The following is a 27990-nucleotide window of genomic DNA, read 5'->3' on the forward strand; positions in this document are numbered from 1 at the left end:
GGGCTTCATGATACTAGTGGTGTACATAAATGTTCAAGGGTCTCCCCTAAAAACACCACAAAAGAGAACGGACGGCATAACCTAGAAACTTACTGTACATTGACATTTTATGTATTTATTGCATTGATATACCTCCTGGCCTCCAAGGAGCTCAGGGAAAGGTACACAATTCCACGCCCTCCCAGCCCATTATCCTAAAAATCCATTATCCTAAAAAGCAATTGACCCTAGGTCACTCTAGGACCAAAACTGAATAAAGATTTAAAGCTGAGTCTTCTTAGTCCTAATCACTTGAGCTAACTATAGCACACAGGTTCAATCACCGATATACTGTATGTATAGTGTATATTAAAAGGATGGCATCTAAATCAAATGATGTATAGAAGTGGCGTGTGCAAATATAGCACAAAAGCTGTAGAATATAAAATGATTTCCAAATGCTATGGTCAGCTGTTCGCCGATCTGTTCTGAGTTCTTAAAAATAAGCATGAGTTAAAGCAAACTCCACTAAGTTCCATATGGTTGTCTGTCCAAATGCTAACACAAGGAGGAGCCACTGAAGTTTGCTATACATATTTTCCTCTGCATCTTTTCTTTTGGTTTCACAGAGAAGCCACTGCACGTTGATGTGGCCATTCTTGTGAAAGCGTCATAGCTGCCAAGTTTTCCCTTTTCTCGCGAGGAAGCCTATTCAGCATAAGGGAAAATCCCTTTAAAAAAGGGATAACTTGGGAGCTATGGAAAGCGTAGGCAGTCAGCATATATTTGCCATTGGCGTTTGTTGCCCTCAGGAGGCAATTCAAAACCCAGACCATTAACAAAACTAGCCACTAAGCCCAACCGTAGGATGCATGAAGTCCATGTGGAAACCCTTTGTGCAAATTGTCCCTGAAAAGGACAAGGAATAAAGACTATGCTATGAAGTGTGTGTGTGTGTGTTTCATAAGTGTGTATTTACACTCACTCTAATACAATCATGGTTGTCACATGTTCTCATAATACTTTGGTGACCTCATTTTTGGTGCTATGAAAATCTCAAATACTGTTTAAATTATAAACATCTGTATGCCAGCCTACAGTGTATTTAGTAGCATTTTACCCTATTATTTGCAATATAAAATGAGCAACATGTCTATGCTTTGCCGGGGCGGGTTATGGGGATTCAGTGAAGTTGGCTGTTTAAAGGAAAAGTAGCTCTGAGCAGCTTTCCATGGGTCAAAAGGATTTTTGCTAAAATGTTTGCTTGATCTTTACTTTTCAATGATTGTTTCAGAAGGAGCATTGTATTACTATGGACAGGAGAAATCCCTGCTTCTGTAATAAATTACATGGAGTAAGTCGTATGAAATCAAAACAAAGCCTAGGTATTGAATCTCATAGTGCAAATGAATTTTTTGCACTTCCTCTCTACGGAGTATGTTTCCTCTGAATAAAATCCTGGTTCTCCTTCATATCACATTACTACTACTACTACTACTATTCAGTGCTTTTTTTTCTTAAAAAATGTTTATGGGGACTCTCATTTTCCTACTCATATTGAAATACTGCCCCACAATGAGGCCAAACTTAGATTCAGAAAATGTTTAGGGGTATGCATACCCCTGCATCCCCCCAGAAAAAAAGCACTGTTATTATAATATTCTGTTGGGAGCCATCAGGAGTGGCTGGGGAAACCCAGCCAGATGGGTGGGGTATAAAATAAATAAATAATAATTTTGCACTTAACTCTTTGAGGCTCATTGTCTATTTCTGTGAAGCCTTGGGATCCTGTAAATTGTGGAACCACTCAGAGCTGGCAACATTCCATAGACTTGGACAGTAAGCACCATATATAGACAATGCATTTGACCTGACATATGGAGAAGACAAGTCAGGTACACATGGCACTGGAAAATGAAGGTATCTTATTTAATACAGTATCCATTTAAAGGCAAACTAAGACAATATAGAGGGACGCAGGTGGCACTGTGGTCTAAACCACTGAGCCTCTTGGGCTTGCCGATCAGAAGGTCGGTGGTTCGAATCCCCGCGACAGGGTGAGTTCCCGTTGTTCGGTCCCAGCTCCTGCTAACCTAGCAGTTCAAGAGCACGGCAAAAGTGCAGGTAGGTACCACTCCAGCGGGAAGGTAAACGGCATTTCCGTGCGCTGCTCTGGTTCGCCAGAAGCGGCTTAGTCATGCTAGCCACATGACCTGGAAGCTGTCCGAGGACAAACGCTGGCTCCCTCGGCCCATAGAGTGAGATGAGCGCCACAACCCCAGAGTCATCCGTGACTGGACCTAACGATCAAGGGTACCTTTGCCTTTACCTTTTAAGACTATATAGCTGTCCAGACAGGCTAAGAATGAGTCTCTCTATATTGGCATTGATGCATTTCTTTCACTAGCAACCTGATCCACACCTCACTGACAAAGGGCTACTGCTGAAGCAACACAGGCACAGAGATACACACTGCTAAGACTACTTCTGCCATTTTGCTTGTTGGGATCAAGTGGTCCGAATGGTAGTTGTGTTTTTGACATAATGCTATTTCCCACCCCCCCTTTCAGTGATATTCCATGGGCCCAACCTGGTATTTATATGGCTTTCCCCCCCCCAGGGCACAGTATGTCCAAGACAGCAGCATAAACATTTTAAAACCATGTAATCTTGAAACAACAAAAAATTCAAGATGGGAGGGGGAAGCAGAAGTAAAAAGCAGAGGGCAGGGCAAACCACTAGCTTCTCATTTAACATCAGTGCAGCAACACTGGGAACCTATGCATGAACACACATGGGGTGGTGAAAAAAGATCAGTTTGCCAAGTTAACACAGAAGTTGGGCCCAGCCTCACCCAGCAGCCTCACCCACATAATAATAATATATTGTTTATACCCCACCCATCTGGCTGAGTTTCCTCAGCCACTCTGGGCGGCTCCCAATTGAGTGTTAAAAACAATACAGCATTAAATATTAAAAACTTCCCTAAACAGGGCTGCCTTCAGATGTCTTTAAGAAACAGGATAGCTGCTTATTTCCTTGACATCCACTACCGAGAAGGCCCTCTGTCTGGTTCCCTGCAACCTCACTTCTCGCAATGAGGGAACCGCAAGAAGGCCCTTGGCGCTGGATCTCAGTGTGGGGGCTGAACGATGGGGGTGGAGACGCTCCTTCAGGTATACTGGGCCGAGGCCTTTTGGGCTTTAAAGGTCAGTACCAACACTTTGAATTGTGCTCGGAAACGTACTGGGAGCCAATGCAGATCTCTCAGGACCGGTGTTATGTGGTTCCGGCGGCCACTCCCAGTCACCGGTCTAGCTGCCGCATTATGGATTAATTGCAGTTTCAGGGTCACCTTCAAAGGTAGCCCCATGTAGAGCGCATTACAGTAGTCCAAGTGGGAGATAACTACGGTAGAGCATGCACCACTCTGGCGAGACAGTCTGCGGGCAGGTAGGGTCTCAGCTTGCGTTCCAGATGGAGCTGGTAGACAGCTGCCCTGGACACAGAATTGATCTGCACCTCCATGGACAACTGTGAGTCCAAAATGACTCCCAGGCTGCACACCTGATCCTTCAGGGGCACAGTTACCCCATTCAGGACCAGGGAGTCCCTCACCCCCACCCCCACCCCCTGTCCCCCCAAAACTGTACTTCTGTCTTGTCAGGATTCAGCTTCAATCTGTTAGCTGCCATCCATCCTCCAACCGCCTCCAGGCACTCACACAGGACATTCACCGCCTTCACTGGTTCTGATTTAAAAGAGAGGCAGAGCTGAAAGTGGCTCTGAAAGTGTATTAGGGATCCAGTACTAACTCTAGGACAATTGGCAAAAAGCACATTGTGCCCTCCCTTTTGACTTCAGTTTGACTTACACCACCCTTTTTGGTGGTGGAACTTGCACTGGTTTTCCAGGTCATGTGATGGAGCTGAATGGGATTAGGATCCAGCAAAGGTACCTCCTCCTTTGTTCCTGCCCTCACTACATCCCTATTTCAAGGCTTGCGCAAGCATATGACCCACCAGACTTGGCTCAGCTGGCTGAACTCCAGCTGAGCTCATATGGGGGACTCATATTGGATTGAGGGTCTTGTGCTGGTGTGACCCAGCTGAGCTGGAGATCTGCTGGATCCTAAGCTGCTTGGCCCGGCAGATCTATGACCAGGATTCCTCCCTTATACAATGCAAGCAAGCTGAGTAATATTGAACAAACAGCAACAATTGCTCGATGGATCTGTCAACGGTGTTCATTATCCCATAGAGTCCACAAATTATAAGAAGCAGTTTTCTTAGGTATGAAAGGAAATTGGAAGGGGGAAAAAATGGCTAAGCAGCAGTGACGATATAGCAGTACATGTAACAACAATAAAGACGGAAAGCTGTGGAATATGTTAAATAAAATTAATTTCAGAACTATGGGCGACAAATAAACAATTTCCATGTGCAGAATTTAAACAGAACTAGAGGTGGAAGATCAAAAGCAGGAATTAAAAAGCATGTTGTAACAGACATTTTAGAAGAAACTACTATTGACAGGAGGAATGTTCACATTTTTGTAAGTGTATCCTTTTCAAACCATTGCATAACCTCCAACATTCCTCAGATGAAAACAGAGACATTTCTGACTCCTCCCCAACTCACCCACCTCAACCCCCCCATTTTTGTCCCCCCTCCCCTGCAGAGCATTTCATGTCAAAAGAAGGGCGAGTCCCACTACCACTTCACCAATGGGACACAGCACACACACCCTCCACCATCCTGAGAAAAACCCTTAATCCCAATTTTATTTCATTACATTTTTTGGGTGGATTTACAAAAAGAAAAATGCACACCAATACTTTTTTTTTTAGAAAGAGGCAAGAGTAGACACAGGCACACAAAGCATTAAAATGATAATAATCAAGCCTCTCCTGAATTGCTGAACTACTGCTTCTGATCCTTTCCACTTCTTGCCTTGCCTAGATGGAGTTGGTTTGTTTGTTAGCTAATGCTGCAGAGGAGCAAGTTGTTTGGAGGTCTAGGCTAATGGTTAATTTACCAGCTTAACTAGTAATTTTCCATGTATTCCAAAATACCGTCCCATGTTTACGGGAGCCTTTGGCTGGTTCATTTGGGGGAAGATAACATTCAAAATGTAAACAGATCAAGTAACTTTTGCTTTAGCATGCATATAGCCAGGAACCATGCCTTTTAGATGTCCAGTTGCCGTACTAATTTTAACATAGCGTAAGAAATGGATCAGCAATATTTATGAGATCAAATGACAATTTATACTTTTTAGTTATTTATGGCCCTAAAGATAGTAAGATAGTATCTGAGTAATTCAGGCTTCAAAGACTCCATTCTGGACCTGAAACCAGGGGTACATCATTTTCTGACACCGAATATGGAGCTTTGGGGTAGTTATGTGCTCTCCAAACACTAGATCAGGCATCCCCAAACTTCGGCCCTCCAGATGTTTTGGACTACAATTCCCATCTCCCCCGACCACTGGTCCTGTTAGCTAGGGATCATGGGAGTTGTAGGCCAAAACATCTGGAGGGCCGCAGTTTGGGGATGCCTGCACTAGATAATACTATCATAGCTGCCAAGTTTTCCCTTTTCTCGCGAGGAAGCCTATTCAGCATAAGGGAAAATCCCTTTAAAAAAGGGATAACTTGGCAGCTATGAATACTATGCAGTTTAGCATCCACTGGTTTTTTAACCTAAGGAACATCTAAATTAACCTCTAGCCTTGCTAAGAGCATGACTCATATGCTTCTTTTTATTTCTTTTATCTGCTTCTCAAGGGACCTATGTGTCCCCAGTGGGGCTGTAACAAGATCTGAGATTCTTTTTAAAAAAGGGTGGCTTGGGGGTGGGCGGAGCCATTCTTGTTTTGCTGCCCCAGAAACCCTTGGTGCAACTTTGTTTCGCACCTAGCAGAGGCTAATCTAATGAAGCCTGCACAAAACCTGGAAGATATCTTAGACCAGGGGTCCCCAAACTACGGCCCCCGGGCCGGATGCGGCCCAATCGGCCTTCCAATCCGGCCCGCGACGACCCCCGCCGCCCGCTGCCGCCGCCCGCTCTCACGGCGCGCGGCGCAGCGACAATCTAAAAAATCGCCAAAAAATCGCCAAAAATCGCTTGTGCGCATGCGTACGGGCCTCTCCCGACCCGGAAGAGGTCATTTCTGGTGCACTTCCGGGTCGGGGGAGGCCCATACGCATGCGCACAAGCGATTTTCGGTGATTTTTTTTACCGCCCGTGTGCGTGTGCGCATGCGCACGGGCGCGCACTCCCCCGCCCTCCGGCCCGCTGCGCGCGCACTCCCCTACCCTCCGGCCCACCGCGCGGTCGGCGCGGCGGGCACCGGCCCGCCGCGCGGTAAGTCTGGGGACCCCTGTCTTAGACTGTTTCAATATGCAAAGGCTGGACTTTAAGACCATGTCAGCTTTTCCTTTTGTATTTTGCTTGACATCTATCCTACCCTGGTGTTGAAACAGGTACAATATTTATGTTTTTTGTTCATCCTCATACCATTGTTTCATGATAAAGACTAGAACGAATTTTTTTGTTGGGTGGTCAACATTTGTCAGGAAATCGTAGCTGTACTTCTCCACTACAAAAATGAAGTTGAACTGGTGTTTCCAAGTACCGGTATGTGTTGACCATTGAACATCTTTGTAATGTGGGCCACCATTTATCATACAAAGACTTTCACCTTGCAATCCACCCCAGCAACTTTTCTTTAACACATCTGAAACCCTGGACAAGGGAAAAGTAGTTTGGTGGCTGTGATGTTGTAGAGGCAAAACAGTAGGTGGGAAAAGGCTAAGCACCCTTGCCTTTTCCTCCCTTCCCCTCCCCACAAATATTTCCATTCTCCATCCCACCAACTGTTTACACAGGAGGAGCATGTCTGAGTTTTCAGATTCATGCCTACTCCTAAGCATTTAGCAGTACAATATGTTTAATATTTATTCAGAAGTAGGCCACACTGAGTTTATTCCTTAAAGGTATGCGGAACTCCCAGAGAGAGGTGATATTCTAATTGCAGAGCAGAACAGCAGAATCTGTTCACATCATTAACACATTATAGCTATACTGTTTCCTTTCCCCAGATTTCTCTTTCTTTTATTTCAAGGTTCAAAGTTACATTTTATCTCTCAACAGTTATAATCCTCATTCTATAATACTAATGACTCCCCGCTCACCCACCCTTGATATTTATAATCACAAACAATTGCGTCTTAAAATTCCATCACGTCCAGTTTCCTCCTCTTTAAAAAGTTTCTTCACATATTTTGCTATTTTCTCTCTATCAAACTTCAGCAGTGGACTTCACATATTAAATATTATTTTTTTAAATAGACGAGAAAGTGTCTCCAGTCCTCCTTGAAGGATATATTTGGGGGGGGGGGGAGTGGACAGTAGGGAAAGCTCTGAGGAAGTTTTAGAGGACCATGCTTGAGAAGAAGATACATGAATTAAAGCATGCATTGCTGTGGTGGGAAGGCTCAGCATTCAGATGGCATATAAGGAAAATTCCACTGAAACTGTTAGTTGTTACTCTCGGAGTTCCTATTGGCCCTTTTCTGCTTAGGCCAATGTAGGTTTTGATGGGTAGGTGTTGGTGTGTAGCATGTGAGAAAAGGTTAACCCACTCGACCCAATCCTGATTGTGCAATTCCACAGCTGGTGGGTTGTCGTTTTTTTGTAGGGAGAACTAGACATATGAGATGCAATTGCACATTTAGTGTAATGTCTTGGTTGTACTTCAGCATTATTGGATCATATCCAATTAAATTGTCCTGTTCCTGCAGAGACTTCTACAACAACAGTTCAGTGAAGAACTTCCCCTCCCTTTTTCCGCACAACCCATTGTTTTCAGAAATACATGACATTCCAAGTGAAAGTTCAGAATCTTTCAGGCATGGATCATGGCTAGGAAGGGGAACTGGAAGTATGCTTTCATTTCCAAAAATAGATTGACAAACATCCTAATCCCAGTTACAGGTAGGTAGCTGTGTTGGTCTGACGTCGAAACAAAATAAAAAAATTCCTTCCAGTAGTACCTTAGAGACCAACTAAGTTTGTCATTGGTATGAGCTTTCGTGTGCATGCACACTTCTTCAGATACACTGAAACAGAAGTCACCAGTCCCTTATGTATAGTCAGAGGGTGGAGCTGGGGGTATTACTCAGAAGGGTGGTGGGAATGGGTGATTGGCTGATAGGTGTGGTAGTTAGAAAGATGTCAGGCTGTACCTGTGCAAGTTTCAACAATCTAATTAATAATGATGGCTGTATTTGCAGTTCAATCCCATGTATGTTTACCCCAAAACAAGTCCTGCTCTAAAGTCATTTCTACTTTTAGAGACAGGTTTATTTTCTGGGGCTTTTGGCTAAAAGCATGAGCCTCTTCTGGTTTCCATGAGAATGAAGGACTACATACTATTTTAAATAAAGCCAGATAATACTACTATTATTTGGCTTTAAATTATTATTAATATAATATACTGTAATAATAAAATTATTAATATAATTATTATTACCGTGTGCTGCTCTGGTTCGCCAGAAGCGGCTTAGTCATGCTGGCCACATGACCCAGAAGCTGTCTGCAGACAAATGGCGGCTCCCTCGGCCTATAGATTTTCAACTTTTATTTATTTAAACAAGTTTTATTCAACTCTTTACCCATGCCTTCAGGCATGTAATCTAAAAAAGAAAAAGAAAAAAGGGGTTTTCTCTCTTTTCCAGCTGCAAAAGCTACGATATAGGCAAAACGAAGTAAAACAAAACACTTATGCATGCTTACACATAAGTAAGCTCCCCTGAGTTCAATGGGGCATACCGTACTTCCAGGTAGGTGCGAAGAGGCACTTTTCCCCAACCTGTGACACTTTACAGAATTGTTGGACTCCAACTCCCATCAGCCCCAGCCCCAACGGCCAATGGGCAGGAACGACGGGAACTACAGTCCGCCACCATCCACATGGGGCACCCCTGGCGCGTGGGAACAGCAGCCGCAACGTGGGAAAACCAAGACTCGGGTCGATAAGGCGGTAAGAAAGCGCAGTATCGCATGAACCTCGCATGATTCCCAGCGGCCGCCGTAGTTTCAGCCTTCCAGGTGTTTTTTTAAACCTCCCCCTCTCTTTCCGCAGCCAGAAGAAACTCTCCCTTCTCCGTTCCCGTTTAGAGGTTCTGTTCCCTCGGAGTTTGCGCCGGGACTCCATTTCCCATCGTCCCTCGGGAGGGCGGTCGCTTCCGGGTTGCTGTGCCGGGCGCGCGTGTGGAGGGGGGGTGGTGATGAGAGAGGGGCGGGGAGAAAATGTTGGAGGAAAGGCAGTGTGTTTACTTCCGGCCATCCTGAGCGCGAGAGCGAGGCGAGCGAGAGAGCGCTTGTGTGTCTCTCGCCCGCCGAGGCTGGTTGGCTGAGGGGACCCGGCGGGCGCTGCCTTGGGGGCGGGAACCCAGCGGAGCCGCCCGGAGCAGCAGCAGGAGGAAGACGAGGCGGCGGCGGTGAAGAAAGAAGAAGAAGTAGCCGAAGTAGCAGCCTCCTCCTCCGCCGCCGCCTGAGGGAGGAGAGAACGGGGCGCCAGACGGGAGAAGGTCCGGTGCGGGACAGGCGCCACCCATGAGCCGCCTCAGAGGCCGGAGCGGGCGGTGAGGAGAGGAGCACAGGCGGTCAAGCAGGGACACAGCCGGAGCCGCCTGCTTGCTCGCCCGGCCCAGCACCGCGGCGGCGCAAGGCAGCAGGCGGCGTCATGGACTGGCTCATGGGGTGAGTAGCCTTGGCTGGGCGAAGCGGAGGGCGGTGGGGGGCCGGGCTGGGCTGAGTTGGGGTTTTGTGCTTCGTTCGAGCTTCATCGTGGGGTAAGAAGGTCAGAAGGGGTGTTTCCGGGCTTGCTAGCGGTTGCTCCCACCTTCCCCCCCCCCACCTCCTTTCCTCTCCCCCCTCAGGCCGCGGGGCTCGGTTTTGGCACGGCGCTGGCAGGGTCAGGTGTAAGTTGTTCCTGAGTTGTAGTCAAGATTGGATTAACTTGGATTAAATTAGCGCCCAGCATACTTTAATCCCAGCCACACCTTTCTACTGATTCTCAGTCGGGGCAAGGTAAAGAATGGAAGAAGATGAATTTCATGCTGCCTGCCCGAACATGCATAATGTGTGTGCGCGCGAGCGCGCACGTGTTATGCACACATGTAGCTTTGCGCAGGGCATCCTTATGCATGGAGTGGTGGTTACAATTTTTATTTGCCATCTAGAATCAGGGTTAGCAAGTCCTGAGTTTGTTTTTTAAAGATACAATCTGAGAGTATTTGGGAGCTATTTTATGCTTGTTACAGGTGTTGGTCTGGTGTAGTCGAAACAAAATAATTCCCCCCTTCCAGTGGCACCTTAGAGACCAACTAAGTTTGCCATTGGTATGAGCTTTCGTGTGCATGCACACTTCTTCAGATACACTGAAACAGAAGTTTCAGTATGTAAAATGTATCTGAAGAAGTGTGCATGCACACGAAAGCTTATACCAATGACAAACTTGGTTGGTCTCTAAGGTTCTACTGTACTGGAAGGAAAAAAAATTATTTTATTTTATGCTTGGTTATGCATGCACTGTCCCATGCAGTTGTGTAAGAACCAGAGACTATAATGCAGGGGGTGTCCTGGATTTCGGGGGTGGGGGGAGGGCCGCAGATCTGGCTTGAATAAGATGCAGTTGCTATAGAAACCTTAACCCTGACACAGCACCAGGATGTCAAGGAGGAATTTCCAGTGGTGGGAGACTTGGCAAGGGGCACAAAAGGGAGTGGTGTGTGAGTGAAATGCAAAGTGCTCACTTTGATGGGAGTAGTACATTGGTCTCATGTGTGTATGTGGTGGTCAGTGTATTAAGGTTCTGCTGAGTGGCAGAGATGCTGGATCACATGTCCGTAAATGACATTTTCTAATTGCAAAATATGGAGCATCACAACAGCTGGCTTGGGATCCTGTGTTGTTGGAAAGCAAGGAATACAAAATGGTTGGTAATACCTGGTTGGGATTGAAGTGCTTTGTAATGGTGGGGGCTTGACAAGGGAGTTTCCAAAAAATCATAACTTGTTCAGGCTGAGGGGCAGAGAGGTAATGTACAGTAATGTTAGGAGTGGGGATTTTTTTTTAATGGACTGATGCTTTTATACTAGTCAGCTGTCCAGGACATGAATATTGCTTAATTGGGTTCAGAGAGAGGAGAAATGCAGCATACATATACAGTATTGCTGTAACCCAACAATTTAGTAATAATTTGGATTCAGGAGCAGCAAGTTGCAGCACATTTCTGTCAACTTAGACTTCTGTTTTTGTAATATCACTTCAGGTCACACCTTAAAACTTTTTCAACACTTTGCCTGCTAGAATGTAAAAGAGGAGACCTTGGCGGAGGTTAAAACCAAATCATTGCCATGCCAGGGGGCTTGGAAAGCTTGGGATTAATAGTACTAATTACCCAGAGAGACAGAAGGTAGAAAGCTATTTGCTGTTGGTTTTAGGGTTGAAAATCTCAGGCAGCTGAGGGATGCTAGCTATGATTAAATGCAAACGCTTGAATATAGTCTGCACAACTATTCTTGACGTGGGTGAACTATAAATAACGGTGATGTGAAATTCATTGGTGAGTAAGATGTGTTCCATAAATGTGCACTCAAGTTATTTATCTTTATGTAATAATTTGATCCTATGCCAAAGGATAATAGTTTAACAGGATATCATAGAGTTTTAGTAGAGGGGTCACAAGCCTTGTGCAATTTTAGATGTGGGTGGGGAAGGTGTCTTATGCTTATGGTGACTGAAATCAAATCAGTTTTGGGTAATACTTCTAATAAGAGTTTGCAGCTGCATATGGTGCTCCTCGAGAATACTTGCTGGGACATCTGGAGCAAGCATTGACTTTATGTGTATTATCAGATTAGGCAAGCTGGCTGATAGTGTATTATGCTTGCATGTATGCCCATCAGTGGAGATGGGTAACATAATGATGAAGGTTAGTTATTTAAAACCTCAGAGGTTTTCCGGAGTTAGCCCAGTTACTGCTTTGATGTTTGTGTTTATAAATCAGAACGTATAGAAGCTAGAATTGGACCATGTAGTTGCAAGTAACACTTAGGGTAATTTAATGCTAATGGTTTGTTCTGACCTTTTTCTGAACTGAATCATATATAGTTGAATAGAATTGTGTACTTTAGTGTCACTGGGATTCTTACAGCATTATGCAAATCAAACTTACATTGCTGTACATCCTTGCTGCTATCACCTGCAACTTTTGGAACACTGTCAGCAGTAATGGTGCCTGCTTTGTTTTATCTCAGTTACTATAGGCTTTCTACTTGTATAGTCTGGTTTTGAAGCGGGAAGCCTTCAAAAGTTAAAGTGTGCACTTCTAGAACAAAACACATACCGGTAGTATTTTACTACTGTAGCAAAGTTCTGATAATGGACAACAGACTTGCAACTAAAACTTAAAAAACAAAAGCCTAGTTTGCATGTCAATATAAACTATTATTAATGGTTTACTGCAATCATAGAAAATGGACCCTTTTGACTCTTCCCCTAGTGTGAGCGAAAACTACAATGCCTGGCTTAGTGTTCTATCTGAACTGGGGATCATGGTTTGTTTCGGTCCACACCATGATTAGTAAGACAAGAACAAACCTTGGCTTCACATCATGGTATGTTTGGCCCCAAACAAACCTGCTGTAAGGGAAACACTAATATTGGGGTTTCCAAAACTGATGATCGGGGAATGTTTTGTTGTGAAGAATCTGTGTTCAAACAGTGTTTTACGAGGCTATAGGTCCTGAATACCTGGAAAATAACAAACCACCATCCTTGATTCAAACGTAATGCTAAGCCACTGTGGTTTGTAGCTTGCAGCAACAAATTAACATAGCCAGAGCCACCCCTCTAAAGTTTATGCTATCTTTTAAAAGAGGGATTTCTGTGAAATAAACTGCTTTCTTAATTTTATGTGTTTTCTCTCCAATACTGTTGTGTATTGGTTTCCTTTAGGCTACAGTCCTTTACCTAATTACCCCTGAATAAAGCCTGTTGGAGTAATTCATAGAGAATTGTAGAGTTGGAAGGGATCCCAAGGGCCATCTAGTCCAACCCCCTGCAATGCAGAAATCTTAACTAAAGCACCCCTGACAGATGGCCATCCACCTCTGCTTACAAACCTCCAAGGAAGGAGAGTCCACAACCTCTCAAGTGAGTAATTGGGACTCACTTTTGAGTAGGCATATACAGTGGTACCTCTGTTTTTGGAAGCCCAACGTTTTGGTTTTCGAACGCCGAAAACCCAGAAGTAATTGCTTTTTATACTTTTGTATTGAGCAACATTGACCATTGTCCTTATTCTAGGCTTTCACAATTTCAAGTTCATTTGCTCTTTTGAGCCATTATTCAAAATCTCTGGTTACCTGAGTGAAAGCATGGTGCGGATGTAATGTTTTCTGATCTATTAACCATAGTTAAGAGATTGGAAGCATGCACAGACTCGGGTGCCTTCTGTGTTTAACATGATGCGTGGTATAGCATCCTATTTGTATCATAGTTAGCTTTAACCAGGGTTTGAGTCTCGTTTATAAGCTTCGGTTAAAGCTAACTGTGATGGGTGTTTACCCTCATTGTGGTGCTCTATGTTTGGTCTTACAATATATTTTTATTGTTTTATTGTCTGAGTTTGTACCAGAAACATTGTGCTTCTCTTTTGTGTTCTCGTATGATTTGCTAAAAGTTTGAGGGAAGAACTATGTGAATCAAACTGTCATAACTGGATCTCCAAATTTCTATGACCTTTCTTTACATTAGTTAAATATTGTGTATCCTGGTGCTGAACACTCATGTCATGTCAAGGTCAATGACTTACAGGTGTGTGCAAATCCAGTTAGTCTTTACAGGTGTTGCATAGCAACAGGGAATATGTTAAGCAATATATTGCAACTTTTAAGAATGGGAGATTAAAATGTTCCTATTACTGTATATGTAAACATATGACACACCACTTTGAATGGAGTTCAGAGTTGCATTTGGATTTTGTGCACTTAAATTTGGTATGAATATGCTGAGAGCTTTGTTTCCTTTTGGAAGAGGATTGATTGCTATGAAAGTTTGTTCTGTTAGTTTTAAGTGTCAACAAATAGTATTTGTGGTTGTTTCCTGTTACTATATAAATTTCTTAACTTTTTATGGGGGAAAAAAACTGTTAATAAATTTGTAGTTCTAAAGTGACAAGACATCATGGGAGCTGATATAATGTTATGTGACAATTAAAATGATTTATTGAAGAGCATCTTATTTTAGGAGACATTTTAACATCACCTGTCAAGTATTTTGTAGCCAGTTAATCTTTTCACATTTGGAACTTTTAAAGACTTGTACGTTCTAAAGGAAGACAAAAACATGGGGCAGGGAACTTGTGCCATAGACTCCAGTACAATGATAACCAGTTGGTGTGACAGAACCCTGTTCTTTGTTTTTGTACCATATGCTAGTTTTTAGAAATACTAAAATTGTAAACTGTCTGGAGTGCCATGGCAGAAAGGCAACATATAAATGCCAACATCAACCTTCTATTCTGTGTCCAGTTTTCAGAGCAGCGACCTCATTATTCAGTAGAAGCTTCAAGCTGGTCAGTATTATAACCATGTTGAATTCACCATCATATGGAACTGAATAGTTAAAGAACTGAGGGATATTGTTTTAAGAAACCCAATCCATCCTTTATCTATGCTAGTATGTTACATACATCAAAGTTTATATTCTTCATACATTTTGCACATTTCTGGCACCTTCTATGTAGAGTGTCAAGAATTGTTCTTTATTTTATTTTATTTCTATACCACTTTTCTACCAAGGCATGCAACACTGTTGGTAATTTTTAAAATATCAAAACAAATAAATGACATAAAATGTAAAGTTGAGGTGTAGGGTTGAAGTAGTTCCTGATGTTGTCTTTGCCTGTCTTCCTTGCTCTCTTCTTCATGCCCACAGGACAGAACATGTAATTTGAAAAAGTAAACATTGTGCCAGTTACTAATGGTGTAGCATCAGTGCTCTCCACATAGAGCAAAAATTGCTTACTCCAGTGGAAAGAACTCCTCATTTAAAGCTACCGGTAGTTGGATCCATACTTCCCGAGCACTGACACTGCTCGTGGGAGCCACCTGTTTTCTCTGAGTCCTCTTTCCTCTTGCAGCCCTCAGTACCCTGTGAAAAGCTGCTTCGGAGAGTTTGAGGCAGGAACTTCCTCCACTGGTTCTCAGTCCTTTCCCCCAACAGAAAGACAGATCTGGGTCCATGTTACCCCAAGAAGCCAGTTGTGATGGTGACATATAAATATGGTTGTATTATATTAGTGAAACTATGGACATCTTGATTGGGAATTTCCAATGTGCATGTAAACTTAGAGTTATGATGCTAACATGAAACATTTAACATGTTTAGGTCCTCATGTGTGGTAGACTAAATCTAAACATTTTAGAATTGCATTAATAGATTGGATCATGGCCCATTTGGGCTAACGGAAGTAAAATTTAGCTGTCATGACTGATAGAAACAACAACAAAAATTCCTTCCAGTAGCACCATAGAGACCAACTAAGTTTGTCTTAGGTTTGAGCTTTCGTGTGCATGCACACTTCTTCTCTGAAGAAGTACCTGAAGAAGTGTGCATGCACACGAAAGCTCATACCTTAGACCAAACTTAGTTGGTCTCTATGGTGCTACTGGAAGGAATTTTTTTATTTTTTGTTTCGACTACATCAGACCAACACGGCTACCTACCTGTAACTATGACTGATAGACAACTTCATGAAGAAGTTCTCTATCAGTGGCTAATTCCTTTTGGAGCCATCTTAACCAGTACCCTTCTCCATATATTGTGGCAGCAAATTTTGTATGCATTAATTCCTTAATTATGCATTGTGTGACGAAGCACTTTTGTTTGGCCTGAATTTAATACTAATCAGTAGATTAACTTGTAGTTTGTCAGTAAGCCCTAGAATGTCATCTCTTGTCACCTCTAATTCTTGAGATGTCTTGCCTGAAAAACGTAATTTAAGCATGATATCTAATGTCTTCCGCTGAAGATTGATGCAGAGAAGCAGAATGATATTGCCCTGCCCTCCTTTAGTACTTTCACATCTTGGCTATCTAACAGTTACCTCCCAGGCTAGTTTCCTGCTTCTGTTGTTGCCTATTGTCAGGACACTTTTTTGTCAGTTTGTGCTCCATTTCATTTGTACAAGATTTTATTTAGAGGAAACCGTCTTGGCTTTTATGGCTTCCTTGTCTCTGCTTCTTAGCTATACTGGCATACCTTTGGACTTGATCTCATCTAGGCAGCTCTGTAACTAATGTTTCTAAGATGTTTATCTAGACATTTTTGTCACCACATCTAAACATTGCTCCCCCATTGTATTGATTGCATGTAAAAGACATTTTTAATGACCATCAAGGGAGGTAATGTGTAAACCTGTTCTGAGTTTCACTCCTTTAATCAGATTTCACATAACCTCTGTTCCTACTACAGACTATTATTAGGGAGTCTAGAACTCCCTAATGTTTGTTAAAAGTGCTGCAGCTGCTTAGGTCAATATAATATTTGTTAACTAGCTATCTTTGTTGACTAAGCCTCCTTCTGCAAGGAGGCTTGAGAACTCTTGGATTTTTCATTGGAAAAGTACTTTTAGTAAAGTTTCAACTGTTTGTTGTCTCAGTCTGGTTTACATGTCAGTCACAGTAAGCCATAGTTTGAAGTAAACTGCTACCGGTATGTTTGTGCCTGCTTTGTTACCTAGCTTGGCAAAAGGAAGAGCAACCCATGGAGTGGATGGCTTAGCATTACAGTATATGTGATTCAGTGTGCATGGTTCCCCCCCCCCCAACCATGAGAGGAAGCTAAAGTATTTTTCGTAGCTTACTACTTGATGCTTGTTTCGTAGAAGCAAACCATATGTAACACCAACATAGTTTCTCCGTGGCTTCTCCCAGCTTGGCAAAGGAACAAGGGAAGCAGGTGAGATTGAGCGCAGAGCACATTGTTTGTTCATGGTAAACCTTAGTTTAGTTCAAATTATGGTTTATTACAATGTGCAGACAAGACCAGTGTGTGTATTAGTTTGTGGGCACTATTAGTGTGTTTACCATTATAAACGTTTTATATTTTGTTTATGGTACTATAAGGGTCTACTATGTTGCACACTTCTGGAACTAGTTTTGATATCATGTATAAGTGAGAACCATGAAGGAGTTAAGAAGGTTGGCAGCTACCCAAAACACCTTGTCTAAACATAACAGCAGTCTGATACAGGAAATGAATTAGATCTTAAACATTTATTAAAATTCTCTGTGGCTTTGTTGAGACAACTTAGAAAATTTGGGGATTTTCTCAAGAGCAGCTAACAGATCAGATACAATCTTATGATATAATCTCATCACTATTTCTTGTAGGTAGACTTTACCAAACTTCTGTTTGAAGTGGATTCAAATCCAAGTTGGTTACTACACATAGAAACATAAAATTGTAGAGTTGGAGGGGACCCGGAGGGTCATCTAGTCCAATCTCCTGAAATGCAGGAATCTCAACACACTGTCTCCCAATCAATTTGAAACCGTACTGGACCCTGCTGAGCTTTGCAAATGTTCTGACAGTTTTATTGCTACAGCACAACTAGATAGTTGCTATGGATGGATAATGAGTTAAAAAGAAACTTTTTCCTTCTTTTTGTAAAACCTTGTTGGTGTCACTTTGATTTACAGAGGTGCAGTGTATATGCTTGCTTTTTATTCTCATTTAGGCAGGTGCTACTCTTTTCTATTCCCACTGCTTTCCCCCCCTTTGTGAACTTCTTTCCCTCTACAGAAAACTACTGAAGATATCAGACCTATGTTTTCCACCCATGAAAAGGTTCATGTATTGAAATGTATTGATCATCGTATGCCATAAATGTCTGATATACTGCTTTCAATAATTTTCGTGACTTCTTCAAAGATACTTAAGGGTATAGAAAAAATCATTGGGAAGTTTGACAATTTTGGGATTCACCTAGCAGCAGCATTCAAAATTTGTCAGGTGGATATTGACCACTTGTGACCAAGTGAAAATGCCCAGGCACTAGGATGGTGCCTGATGTCTCCCATCCTCTGAAAGTACCACCCTCTGAAAGGAACCAAAAAGTTGTACAGTATTGAGAAATACGACTTTCAAGTTGTCTGGTCCAAAAAATGGCACCTAGACTAAGGTTACCAGATTCCCCCCCCAAGAATCCAGGAACACTATTTTTTTTGGGGGGGGGGGGTCCGGGGACAGATTTTTAAAAACGGGGACTGTCCCCGGGAAACAGGGACATCTGGTAACCGTAACCTATATGAGTTTCTAATACTGCCTAGCAGGTATTGCATTTCATTGTTGTAACAGAAGAAATAAGTGGATGATCTGCCATTACAAAAAATTATCTCAGTAAGAGAGAGTTTTGGCATCTTATATTCTCAGGACACTGTGAAGCTTATTCATAGCAGGGGTGCTCTAAATAAGTTTGCATGAATCAGAGCAGTGATGGGAATTTGTGGTCCTCCAGATGGTGCTGGATTACAGCTCCCATAATCCTTAACCATTGGCCATGCTAACTGGGGTTGATGTGAGTTGGAGTCCAACGACACCTGGAGGGCTGCTGTTCCCCACCACTGAATAAGAGTTCTAATGGAGAACAGGTGAAAGATACACAGTCATATAAATAAAAAATCAGTTTGAAGATCAGCATCCTGTAGCATGATGTTAGTAAAGAAAAATTAAGGCCATGTTCCTGAGAGTATTATCCTTATAATGATAGTGTGCTAGTTGCTTGGCATTCTGTTTGTGCATTTGTAGGTACAGGGTTGTTGTTTCTTTTTCTTTTAATAGGACAGTACACAGGAGAATCTCCAGGAAAGAATGAAAACAAATGCAGTGGCTTGACAGTATATATATATGATATAGGTACTGATCTGCTTGGTTTGGATGAGATATTCAAGGAGTTCTGTATTTTTCCTTCATATACCAAACAAAGGTTCACAGGAGGGCATTGCTTTAGCTTTGGCTGCTGACCAGAAAGTTTTCAGATGCCTTGGACTGTAAGCTGAACAAAGACAATAACTAAACAGACGTTGATTTCATTTTTCTTAAGAAAATTAAACCTTTAACTCTTGAATGCCAAGAGAATTCAGGTCATAGTTGTGATAAAAATTCTTCTTGTGGTTGTGTGGTATGTTTGCTGGACTGTCTCATGGCCTCTGGAGAATGTGGGCAATGTGCCCTGGCATGAAGGGCAATTGAAAGAACTGAAAGCTGGCCTGGGTTTTCTCTCTTACATGAACACATAACATTGGTTTTCTTGATTAACTTGGTGCATGGACTTGTTAGTTCATGCTAGTACTGATAATATTACTCAGTGCACAAACTTCATCTTCTTATTTGGAGAGACGTCCCCCCCCCCCCATATGCTATGTAATGCCTCCTTTGTTATCTTTCCACTTGTCGGAGGGAGAGTTCTCTTCAGTTTCTGAAGTAACAATTTTATGGGTTTCAGTTAATGTGAGATTTGTCTGCTGAATTGAGCCACCTTCCTTTTGTAAATACTTTGTAAGTTGTCTTGGTTTTGTTGCTGTACCTGTTGTCTTTATGCAGCAAATTCACAGCCTAGAAATACGGAAGTATGTCTTCAGTGGCAAGAGCACATAGTAAGTTAATAGGCCCTTGGCTAGTAAAAGAATGGCCTGGCTATTTCTGTTAATCAGATTAATGTGCACATACACATGTTACATTTTAATCCTCCTATGTTTTTTAGATCAGTTTGAATAATTTATGCTTCTTCCTAGGCACTTTTTGATGATGAGTGTGCTCTGTGACCTTCAGCTCTGGAGTATGTACTTGTATTATTTGAACTAAAAGTGTTAATTTCTCATACGTGTGTTTGTCACAGAGCAGGCATTTAATGCTGTTAGATGGGGCTTTGTGGCACCACCACTTGCTGGGCAGTAGTGTTTTTTTAAATGCTAATGGTTATACAGTACTTCTCTTTGAGCATCCGGAGCAACAGAATATTGTAGGGCTTACATAAAATGCAATGTGAACAAAAAATAGTCCTTTATACCTAATACAAACCAGGAACTGCTGTAGAAGAAAATATGTGTTTTGTCTAATTTCCTCGCCTTGTGCATGGATGAGAGGAGGAAGATGAAAGGAGAACATCTTCCTGAGGCTCACCATGACTTGCTGCTACTTATGCACTTAATAACAAGCTATGGTTTGTCGTTGCATCTAAACTGGGTCATTGTCCCTCAGGAATGCATGGATGCAGCTATCAGTCTGTGAGGGGGTTGATTTTGTTTTATAATGCAAGTGCTGTAGCTTTGTGGATAGAGTTAAGTGTGGGGTTGTTAATTTTTGCTGTGTGCACACATCTTTATGTGTGCATATCAAATTAATTATTTTCAAACAAAGTCTGTAGGAAATAACCTCTATCTTTATCCTATTTTCTGTATTATTACTCTTCCATTGGGAGAACAGCTACACTATCTCCTTTCCCTTTTAGTACTGTATTTGCATATTTTATAACTTGTAGACTTGATGCTGGTACTTTGTTCTTTTCCAGTTTCTGTAGTTTCTGCAAGGAAGACATGTGCGTGCAAAGCACCTCATATTCACATCCTGTTTTCAGGCACTGCACTTTTCTGATGTTTCTATTAAGAATGTGGCTTGGAGGGATGGATATACAATGCAGTGCTCATTGGAAAATATTTCAAAAGTTCTCCTCACCCACCACTGTTGTTGTTTTGTTAAAACACGTCTCCTGCATAACACTTGCTTCATCCAGTTGTGGTGTTGAAATACCATGTTTTAGTAGTTATTCTTTATTTGACTGTCTAACCAGTTTAAGATTCTCACTATGAAAAAATTCAACCACAGAGAAACGACAATTGCACAGTGAAGGAAGTGGTCTTGGAGAGGAAACTAAACTTGTTTCTCTTTAGTCATCTGGCTAAAGAGATGTGCAGATGTATAATACTGGAAAGTAAGAAGTTCATTTTATTGAAAGTTGATCCTATCTGCGCATTTAAAATAAATGTGTAACTAGCTGCATTCTAAATTGAAATAATTTGCATTAGAACTCACATAATTTTCCACCACAGCTTTAGGGGCTATGTCAAATTTGTCAGCTCAGGGTTACCTTAAATATAATCAGCAATTGTATAAGCTAGAAATGTTAAGATCCTTATTTTTATTGATATTTTTCTAAATATGTGTAATTCTTCATAAATCTGTTTAAAGCCACAGAACTAGGTAGCAGTCTACAATGCTCAGTGAATCCTCTTCAAGACAAATGCAGCTGGTTGTGCTCGTTGTTCTGATGTGAGGTATAAATAGGTATGGGTTACATAGCTGTCAACCCCCGGATTTGAAGATAAGGAATCCTATGGGGCTGTCAGCTCCCGGATATGAAAGTAAGGGCGCTGAATAAGGGAATTTCCCGCAAAAAAAGGAAAAGTTGACAGCAGTGATGGGTTATAAAGACTTATTAATCAAGATTATCTAACTACCAGTTGCCCAATTTTTGCAGTGTAAAAGTTGCAGTTATGTAGGCTTCTGAACACAAGCAATGTAAAATCATTGCAGCAATTTGAATAATGCATGTTCTTCTAAAATAGTATACAGTGGTGCCTTGATTTAGGAATTTAATCCGTTCCAAAGGCATCTTCGTAGGTCGAAAAATTCGTAAGTCAAAAAGCGCCATTGGAAATGCGATTTCCCATAGGAATGCATTGGAAACGGAAAAATTAGTAAGTCGAAGCAACCCTATCTAAAAATTCGTAAGTCGAAAAATCCCTATCTAAAACCGCCGCGGTTTTCCCCCAGATGTCGAGACATTCATAAGTGTGCGGCCATTACCCCCATTCGTAAGTCAAAAAATTTGGATGTCGAGTCGTTCGTAAGTCGTACCACTGTATTTGTACGTGGGACAGATTCTACAGGGTAAACTAACTTCTTAGTTCCTTTTGACACATCTGGAAGATACCATGTTGGGTACTCCTTTAGAATTTAGCTTTGTTACAATAAAACCCAGTGTTCCCAATCTCCTATGTGACAATGATTTCTGGTCTAAGGTTGCAGATTCCTACATATAGATCAGGAGTCAGCAACCTTTTTCAGCCGTGGGCCAGTCCACCATCCCTCAGACCATGTTGTGGGCCGGACTATATTTTGCGGGGGGAAATTAATGAATTCCTATGCCCCACAAATAACCCAGAGATGCATTTTAAATAAAAGGACATATTCTACTCATGTAAAAACACACTGATTCCTGGACCGTCTGCGGGCCGGATTTAGAAGGTGATTAGGCCGCATCTGGCCCGCGGGCCTGAGGTTGCCTACCCCTGGTATAGAGTGCTCCAGTTTATGGGTGAAGAAGGACCTGCAAATAGAATTCATAGAATCATAGAATTGTAGACTTAGAAGGAATCCTGAGGGTCATCTAGTCCAACCCCTGCAATGCAGGTATTTCAACTTAAGCATCCATTGGGCATCAAGAAAGCAGTTGTACCTCTGCATAGTGGAGGGACTAAATTGTGCTCTTCTGATCCTATATCATCAGAAAAAGGCAGACCTTTCCATAAACTCAACCAAATCCTGATGCAGGGTTAGGCATTTAACCCATCAACAAAATATTGTCAAATAATCACTCCTTTCTTTGCAATCAGATGTAACTTTGATGGGTGTAAAAAAGAAAGAAAAGAAATTACTGCTTACAGGGGCATTTGTGGCTGATGATATTTAGCTGTTTTTAAACAAATGCCCCAGTACATACCGTGTTTCTCTGAAAATAAGCCATACCCCGAAAATAAGCCATAGTGATAGGCAGTTTAACCTTGTAGGTTAAACTGTACCATACTTAATAAAAAAAAGACATTCCCTGAAAATAAGCCACCGTGGGTTTTTTTGAGGAAAAATAAATATAAGACGGTGTCTTATTTTTGGAGAAATATGGTAGTATTTGACCTGTGCTCTGCCCTTAAGTAAGCTTCAATATTTATTTATTTATTTATTGGCAATATCTCTGTCATATTCCTTTTGATGCAGTGGGAGAACATGATAGGTCTCTTCCCCCAGCAAATATCTGTATGTTTACGGTAGTAGGTAACAATTATGAAAACGTAGCTCTAATCTGAACTCCCTAACCTTGAAAAGGTAACTTTAAAAGGTTTGATATCCCCTTAAATGAAATGAGAACTATGACTGTGGAGAAAACAGAGAACTTCTATTTATGGTAGGTGTTTGTCCTACAAAAGATTACTGTATGTTGGTGCATTGGGTTGTAAGGGTGAGAGGCTTGTCCATCTCTGAAGCCTTGGAACTATCTATAAAAGTACGGTGCTGATGGAAGGAGGCTTTTTTTAGCTCACTAAAATGATTAGGATTTTTGGACAGAAGCAAACACTTGCATGACATTAAAATATCTTTTGAGCTAAAAATACATGATACTATTTTTAAAAAGTAAGTGACTGACTAAGGAGTAGGCCTGATTAGATAAAATTGTCAATCCATGGCTATCATTTGGATATGTTCAGTGAAATCCTGTTAAATGACCTGATTATGAAATAATGATAGTTTTTCAGAGCTCTGCCCTTGTGCACCAGGTGGTAAGAGTATTATGGTCAAGTGATCTTAGAGAGGTAAATTATGATGTGTAATTTAGCATCCACATAACCTTCTTGTGGTCTTGTATGAGCTAAATTGTTTTTTTAGGATTCACACACATTTGTGTGTGTGTGTTCAACCAAACCCATTTTAGCTCCCAGCACCACTGCTTATCTTGTTGCATCCTGTTGCTGTATACAAGAATATGTCGGCTGAGATACTAAAGATTCATATGAGGTCTGTGAGGTTAGGAAGAAGGATGATTGGAGGCAGTGGCAGCCTCCAGGGCCTGCCCAGCTACTCATGCCACTGGTCTGAGGAAAGGAACTGAGGGAATGGCTTCCAGCTGCTGCTTGTCACTTCATTGAGATCTCCTGTTTTCACTTCCATCTCTCTGTCTACCAGAACCAGGGTTGTGCTGCTGTGTGTGTTCCCAGGCACTAATAGTTTTCTAACAGCCGGCAACTACTTTGAGTCATAGCTTGTGGTAAGACGCCTGAACACACACACACCCCATTCATTTCTCAGGAATTGAAATGTAGGGATCATAGACCAGATCTACACACAGAGGGTGTAATTAACTGCATCCATGCATGTGCAGAATAGTTTCACACTCACTGTCTTCCTGTCCACCCACTGTGTGCCTCTTTGGAGTAGATTTTGCGGTTGGGGGTGTACAGGGGCAGGGAAGTCCTGTTACCAGAATGGACATGCACTTGTATAGCATTTGATTTTACCCAGGAGCAGTTCCTGTGAATAGCCTGGTTTGCTGAGTGCGAGTATTCTAGCCGCCTCTTGAAGCACTTCTACTTGCCTGCCACTTCTAACATCTTTTCGCTTCTCTTTTCCTCTGTCCCCAGGCTAACAGGCAGTGCATCAGTACACTTGTTACAGCTCTTAAGTGTACTGTGACAGTTTCACAGCTCTCTGGTGTAATGTGAAAGGCAGTGGGATAGGTTTATCAGAAGCAGCTGTTTTTATTTTGTAGATTGTTGCATGGGTGGAGTGGCAAGGGATGGGGCTAGTAGCTTTTGCAGGAGATTAAGATGTAATTGCAGGTTTGGCTTTGAAAAAACACCCTGCTAAAGAACAAAACCTGTGAGTAAAAGAAATAGAGCATCAATACATTTTAATAAGCCTTTCGCTTATGGATCTTTGTAGCAGCACCGCTCTAAGCTGTAGACCTCAAAATAAGTTTATTACATTCTCAATTTTGCCTTAAGTAATCCTTTATCAATTGTGAATTGAACATGGGCGTGGCTAGGCTGTTGCTGTTGCTGAAATGGCTTGTACAACCTTGAGATGGGTCAAGGTGTTTTGAGGCAGGGAATAGCCAATGAATTCACCCTCTATATAATCTATGTGATGGGACCCAGGTGGCGCTGTGGTTAAACCACTGAGCCTAGGGCTTGCTGATCAGAAGGTCGGCGGTTCGAATCCCTGTGACGGGGTGAGCTCCCGTTGCTTGGTCCCGTTGCTTGGTATGTGTTTTCATGGGGAAATTATGCACAGCTACTTTGCCCCTGACTCCTGCCAACCTAGCAGTTTGAAAGCATGTCAAAGTGCAAGTAGATAAATGGGTACCGCTACAGCGGGAAGGTAAACGGCGTTTCCATATGCTGCTCTGGTTTGCCAGAAGCGGCTTTGTCATGCTGGCCACATGACCTGGAAGCTATACGCCGGCTCCCTCGGCCAATAATGCGAGATGAGCGCGTAACCCCAGAGTCGGTCACGACTGGACCTAATGGTCAGGGGTCCCCTTTACCTTTATAATCTATGTAATCTATGTATTGTACCCTGAAAGTGCTAATCAAAGAACATGTAGCTCATTAGTGATAGGAAAGGAGGAGTCTGTACAATATGAATTCTAGACCTTTATGGAAAGAATAAGAATAATACTGCTTTGTGTTGATATTTTCTTCATCCCTCAAACACTTCTTAGAAATCTTAATGGTTCTGAAAGGTAGTGTAGTGTCGGTATAATTTTCCCCACAGTACAGATTGGGAGGCTATTGTGGCTGAAAATCTAGTTTGAAAATGTAAACCACTTGGTACTTTTCATTAGACTTTTTTATCCCTTCTAATTCTAGGTGTGAAATTCTAGAGAAGCTGTGCATTTATTATTTATCAGGCTTATCCTTCAGTAGAACTTACTATGATGTACACAAAGTTTCCAGGTGATCTCCTGTCTAGGTGTTGAAAAGACCCAGACCTGCCTGCCTTCAGTAAGGTTCAGCACCAAGTACCTTTTGACCATAGCTTGTTGGGGAATAAAATGAATTAAAAATTGTTTCAGGAATTTAAAGGTAAAGGTACCCCGACCGTTAGATCCAGTCACGGACGACTCTGGGGTTGTGGTGCTCATCTCGCTTTACTGGCTGAGGGAGCCAGCGTACAGCTTCTGGGTCATGTGGCCAGCATGACTAAGCCACTTCTGGCGAACCAGAGCAGCACATGGAGACTCCGTTTACCTTCCTGTCGGAGCGGTACCTATTTATCTACCGTACTTGCACTTTGATGTGCTTTCAAACTGCTCTGGTCCATGGGGTCACGAAGAGTCAGACACAACTAAACAACAAGGTTGACAGGAGCAGGGACCAAGCAACGGGAGCTCACCCCAACGGGCGGATTCGAACCACCGACCTTCCGATTGGCAAGCCCTAGGCAATGCTGACCAAACCTAATCCTTGGCATTCTGTTGAAATTGAAAGGAGTTTAGAAAATGTATCCCACAAATTACAGCATTGTTTGCATTCTGTGATGTCCTTCTAAAATGACTAAATTATATTTCCTGTGCTGATAAAATCCAATCCAAGATTAGTTATTCTAGTAGCAAATGGTGGACTTATAACAGCCCAATTTCTCATTAGTTCAAAAACATTTGTGAAATGTATTGTCCCAGGGGTCAGCAAACTTTTCCACCAGTGGGCCGGTCCACTGTCCCTCAGAACTTGTGGGGGGCCGGACTATATTTTTTGGGGGGGAGGGGGAATGAATGAATTCCTATGCCCTACAAATAACCCAGAGATGCATTTTAAATAAAAGGACACATTCTACTCATGTAAAAACACCAGACAGGCTCCACAAATAAGCCAGAGATGCATTTTAAATAAAAGGACACATTCTACTCCTGTAAAAAAACACTGATTCCTGGACCGTCTGCGGGCCGGATTTAGAAGGCGATTGGGCCAAATCTGGCCCCTGGACCTTAGTTTGCCCATCCATGTATTGTCCTATCACAGATACTATGTGTTACGTCTAATGCTAGTGCCACTTGCGGAGAAGCTAGTAGAGATGATTTCTGAGCAGAAATAAGTGCATAGAGGAACACTGGAGTGTCTACCTTGCACTAAAGAAACAGCAACTACAGGCGAAGTGGTCATAGCTGCCAGATCAGCTGCTGAGAGGGTGTAATCCTCTTCCATAAACACAGTCAGCTAGCTTGTTTCATGTTGCCTGAAATTGAGGCTGATCCCTGCAGCCCTGTTTGGAAACTTGATTTTTCTTGCCCTGCCCCTCCTCCCCCCAAACCCACTTTCCATCCCATCATCATTGGGAACATTTTACAATGGTAATGAGCTTGGCAAGCACAAGGCCTCTGCTTGCTGCCAGGATAAAACACAAATAAGAAAAACAACAGCGGCTCCCTCCTTTCTCTCTCCACCCTTTGCAGTGGGGTGGCTGGTACCACTGTGCCCATGCTGTAAGGAGGATAGAATGTCCTGCCTGCGGTTTCATGCAGATGGCCTGGAATCTGTCCGCACTGGGCAAGAAAAGAGGGAATGCCACTCACTGGCCACCCTGTTGTTTGTGATTAAACAGAGGGAAGACAATGCATCTAATTTCTCTGTTGCTCATTTTAAAACATACTGGCATGTACTGTTTACCAAAAGTAGATTCTGTGTAAGTTGATCAGGGATGATCCAGGAAATTATAGACCTCTAAAACTAGTTTTTTGTCCCATATGGTTGGCATCCGTATGTCTTGGGACAGATGGATTTGGAAGTGTGTGCCAAATAAATCAGTGGAAAGCACCTATATTAAACATATAGGGAAAACAAATAGAAGTACTGGCCTAGGTTGCCACCACCAATCCTTCATATTTTTTTGAGATGTCAGTAAAGACAGATGGAGTCATCTGGCTACATTAAAACCCACTTCCAAAGGATATTGCACTTATTCCTTGTGATGAGTACATTTTGGGCTTTCACATTTATTAAAGAAATAACTAAGGACAGAGGTTCATCATATGATGAGGATAGAGGAATTTCTTCCATTAGAGTATCAACCTGCAAAGGCCCTGGGGACTATGTTTTTA

General features: G+C 42.3%; 1 protein-coding gene across 1 annotated transcript in view; it reads left to right on the forward strand.

The window, feature by feature from the left end:
* Window positions 1–9328: 9328 nt before the first annotated feature.
* Window positions 9329–27990, forward strand: part of MOB2 (MOB kinase activator 2) — a 106187-nt gene continuing 87525 nt past the window's right edge. Inside the window, exon 1 of the mRNA XM_035121672.2 lies at window positions 9329–9749. Within this exon, the coding sequence (XP_034977563.1) occupies window positions 9733–9749 (17 nt within the window). The 5' untranslated portion in view covers window positions 9329–9732. The remainder of the gene's footprint in view (window positions 9750–27990) is intronic.

The sequence above is a fragment of the Zootoca vivipara genome, chromosome 1 (genome assembly GCF_963506605.1).
Source record: "Zootoca vivipara chromosome 1, rZooViv1.1, whole genome shotgun sequence".
Lineage (NCBI taxonomy): Eukaryota > Metazoa > Chordata > Lepidosauria > Squamata > Lacertidae > Zootoca > Zootoca vivipara.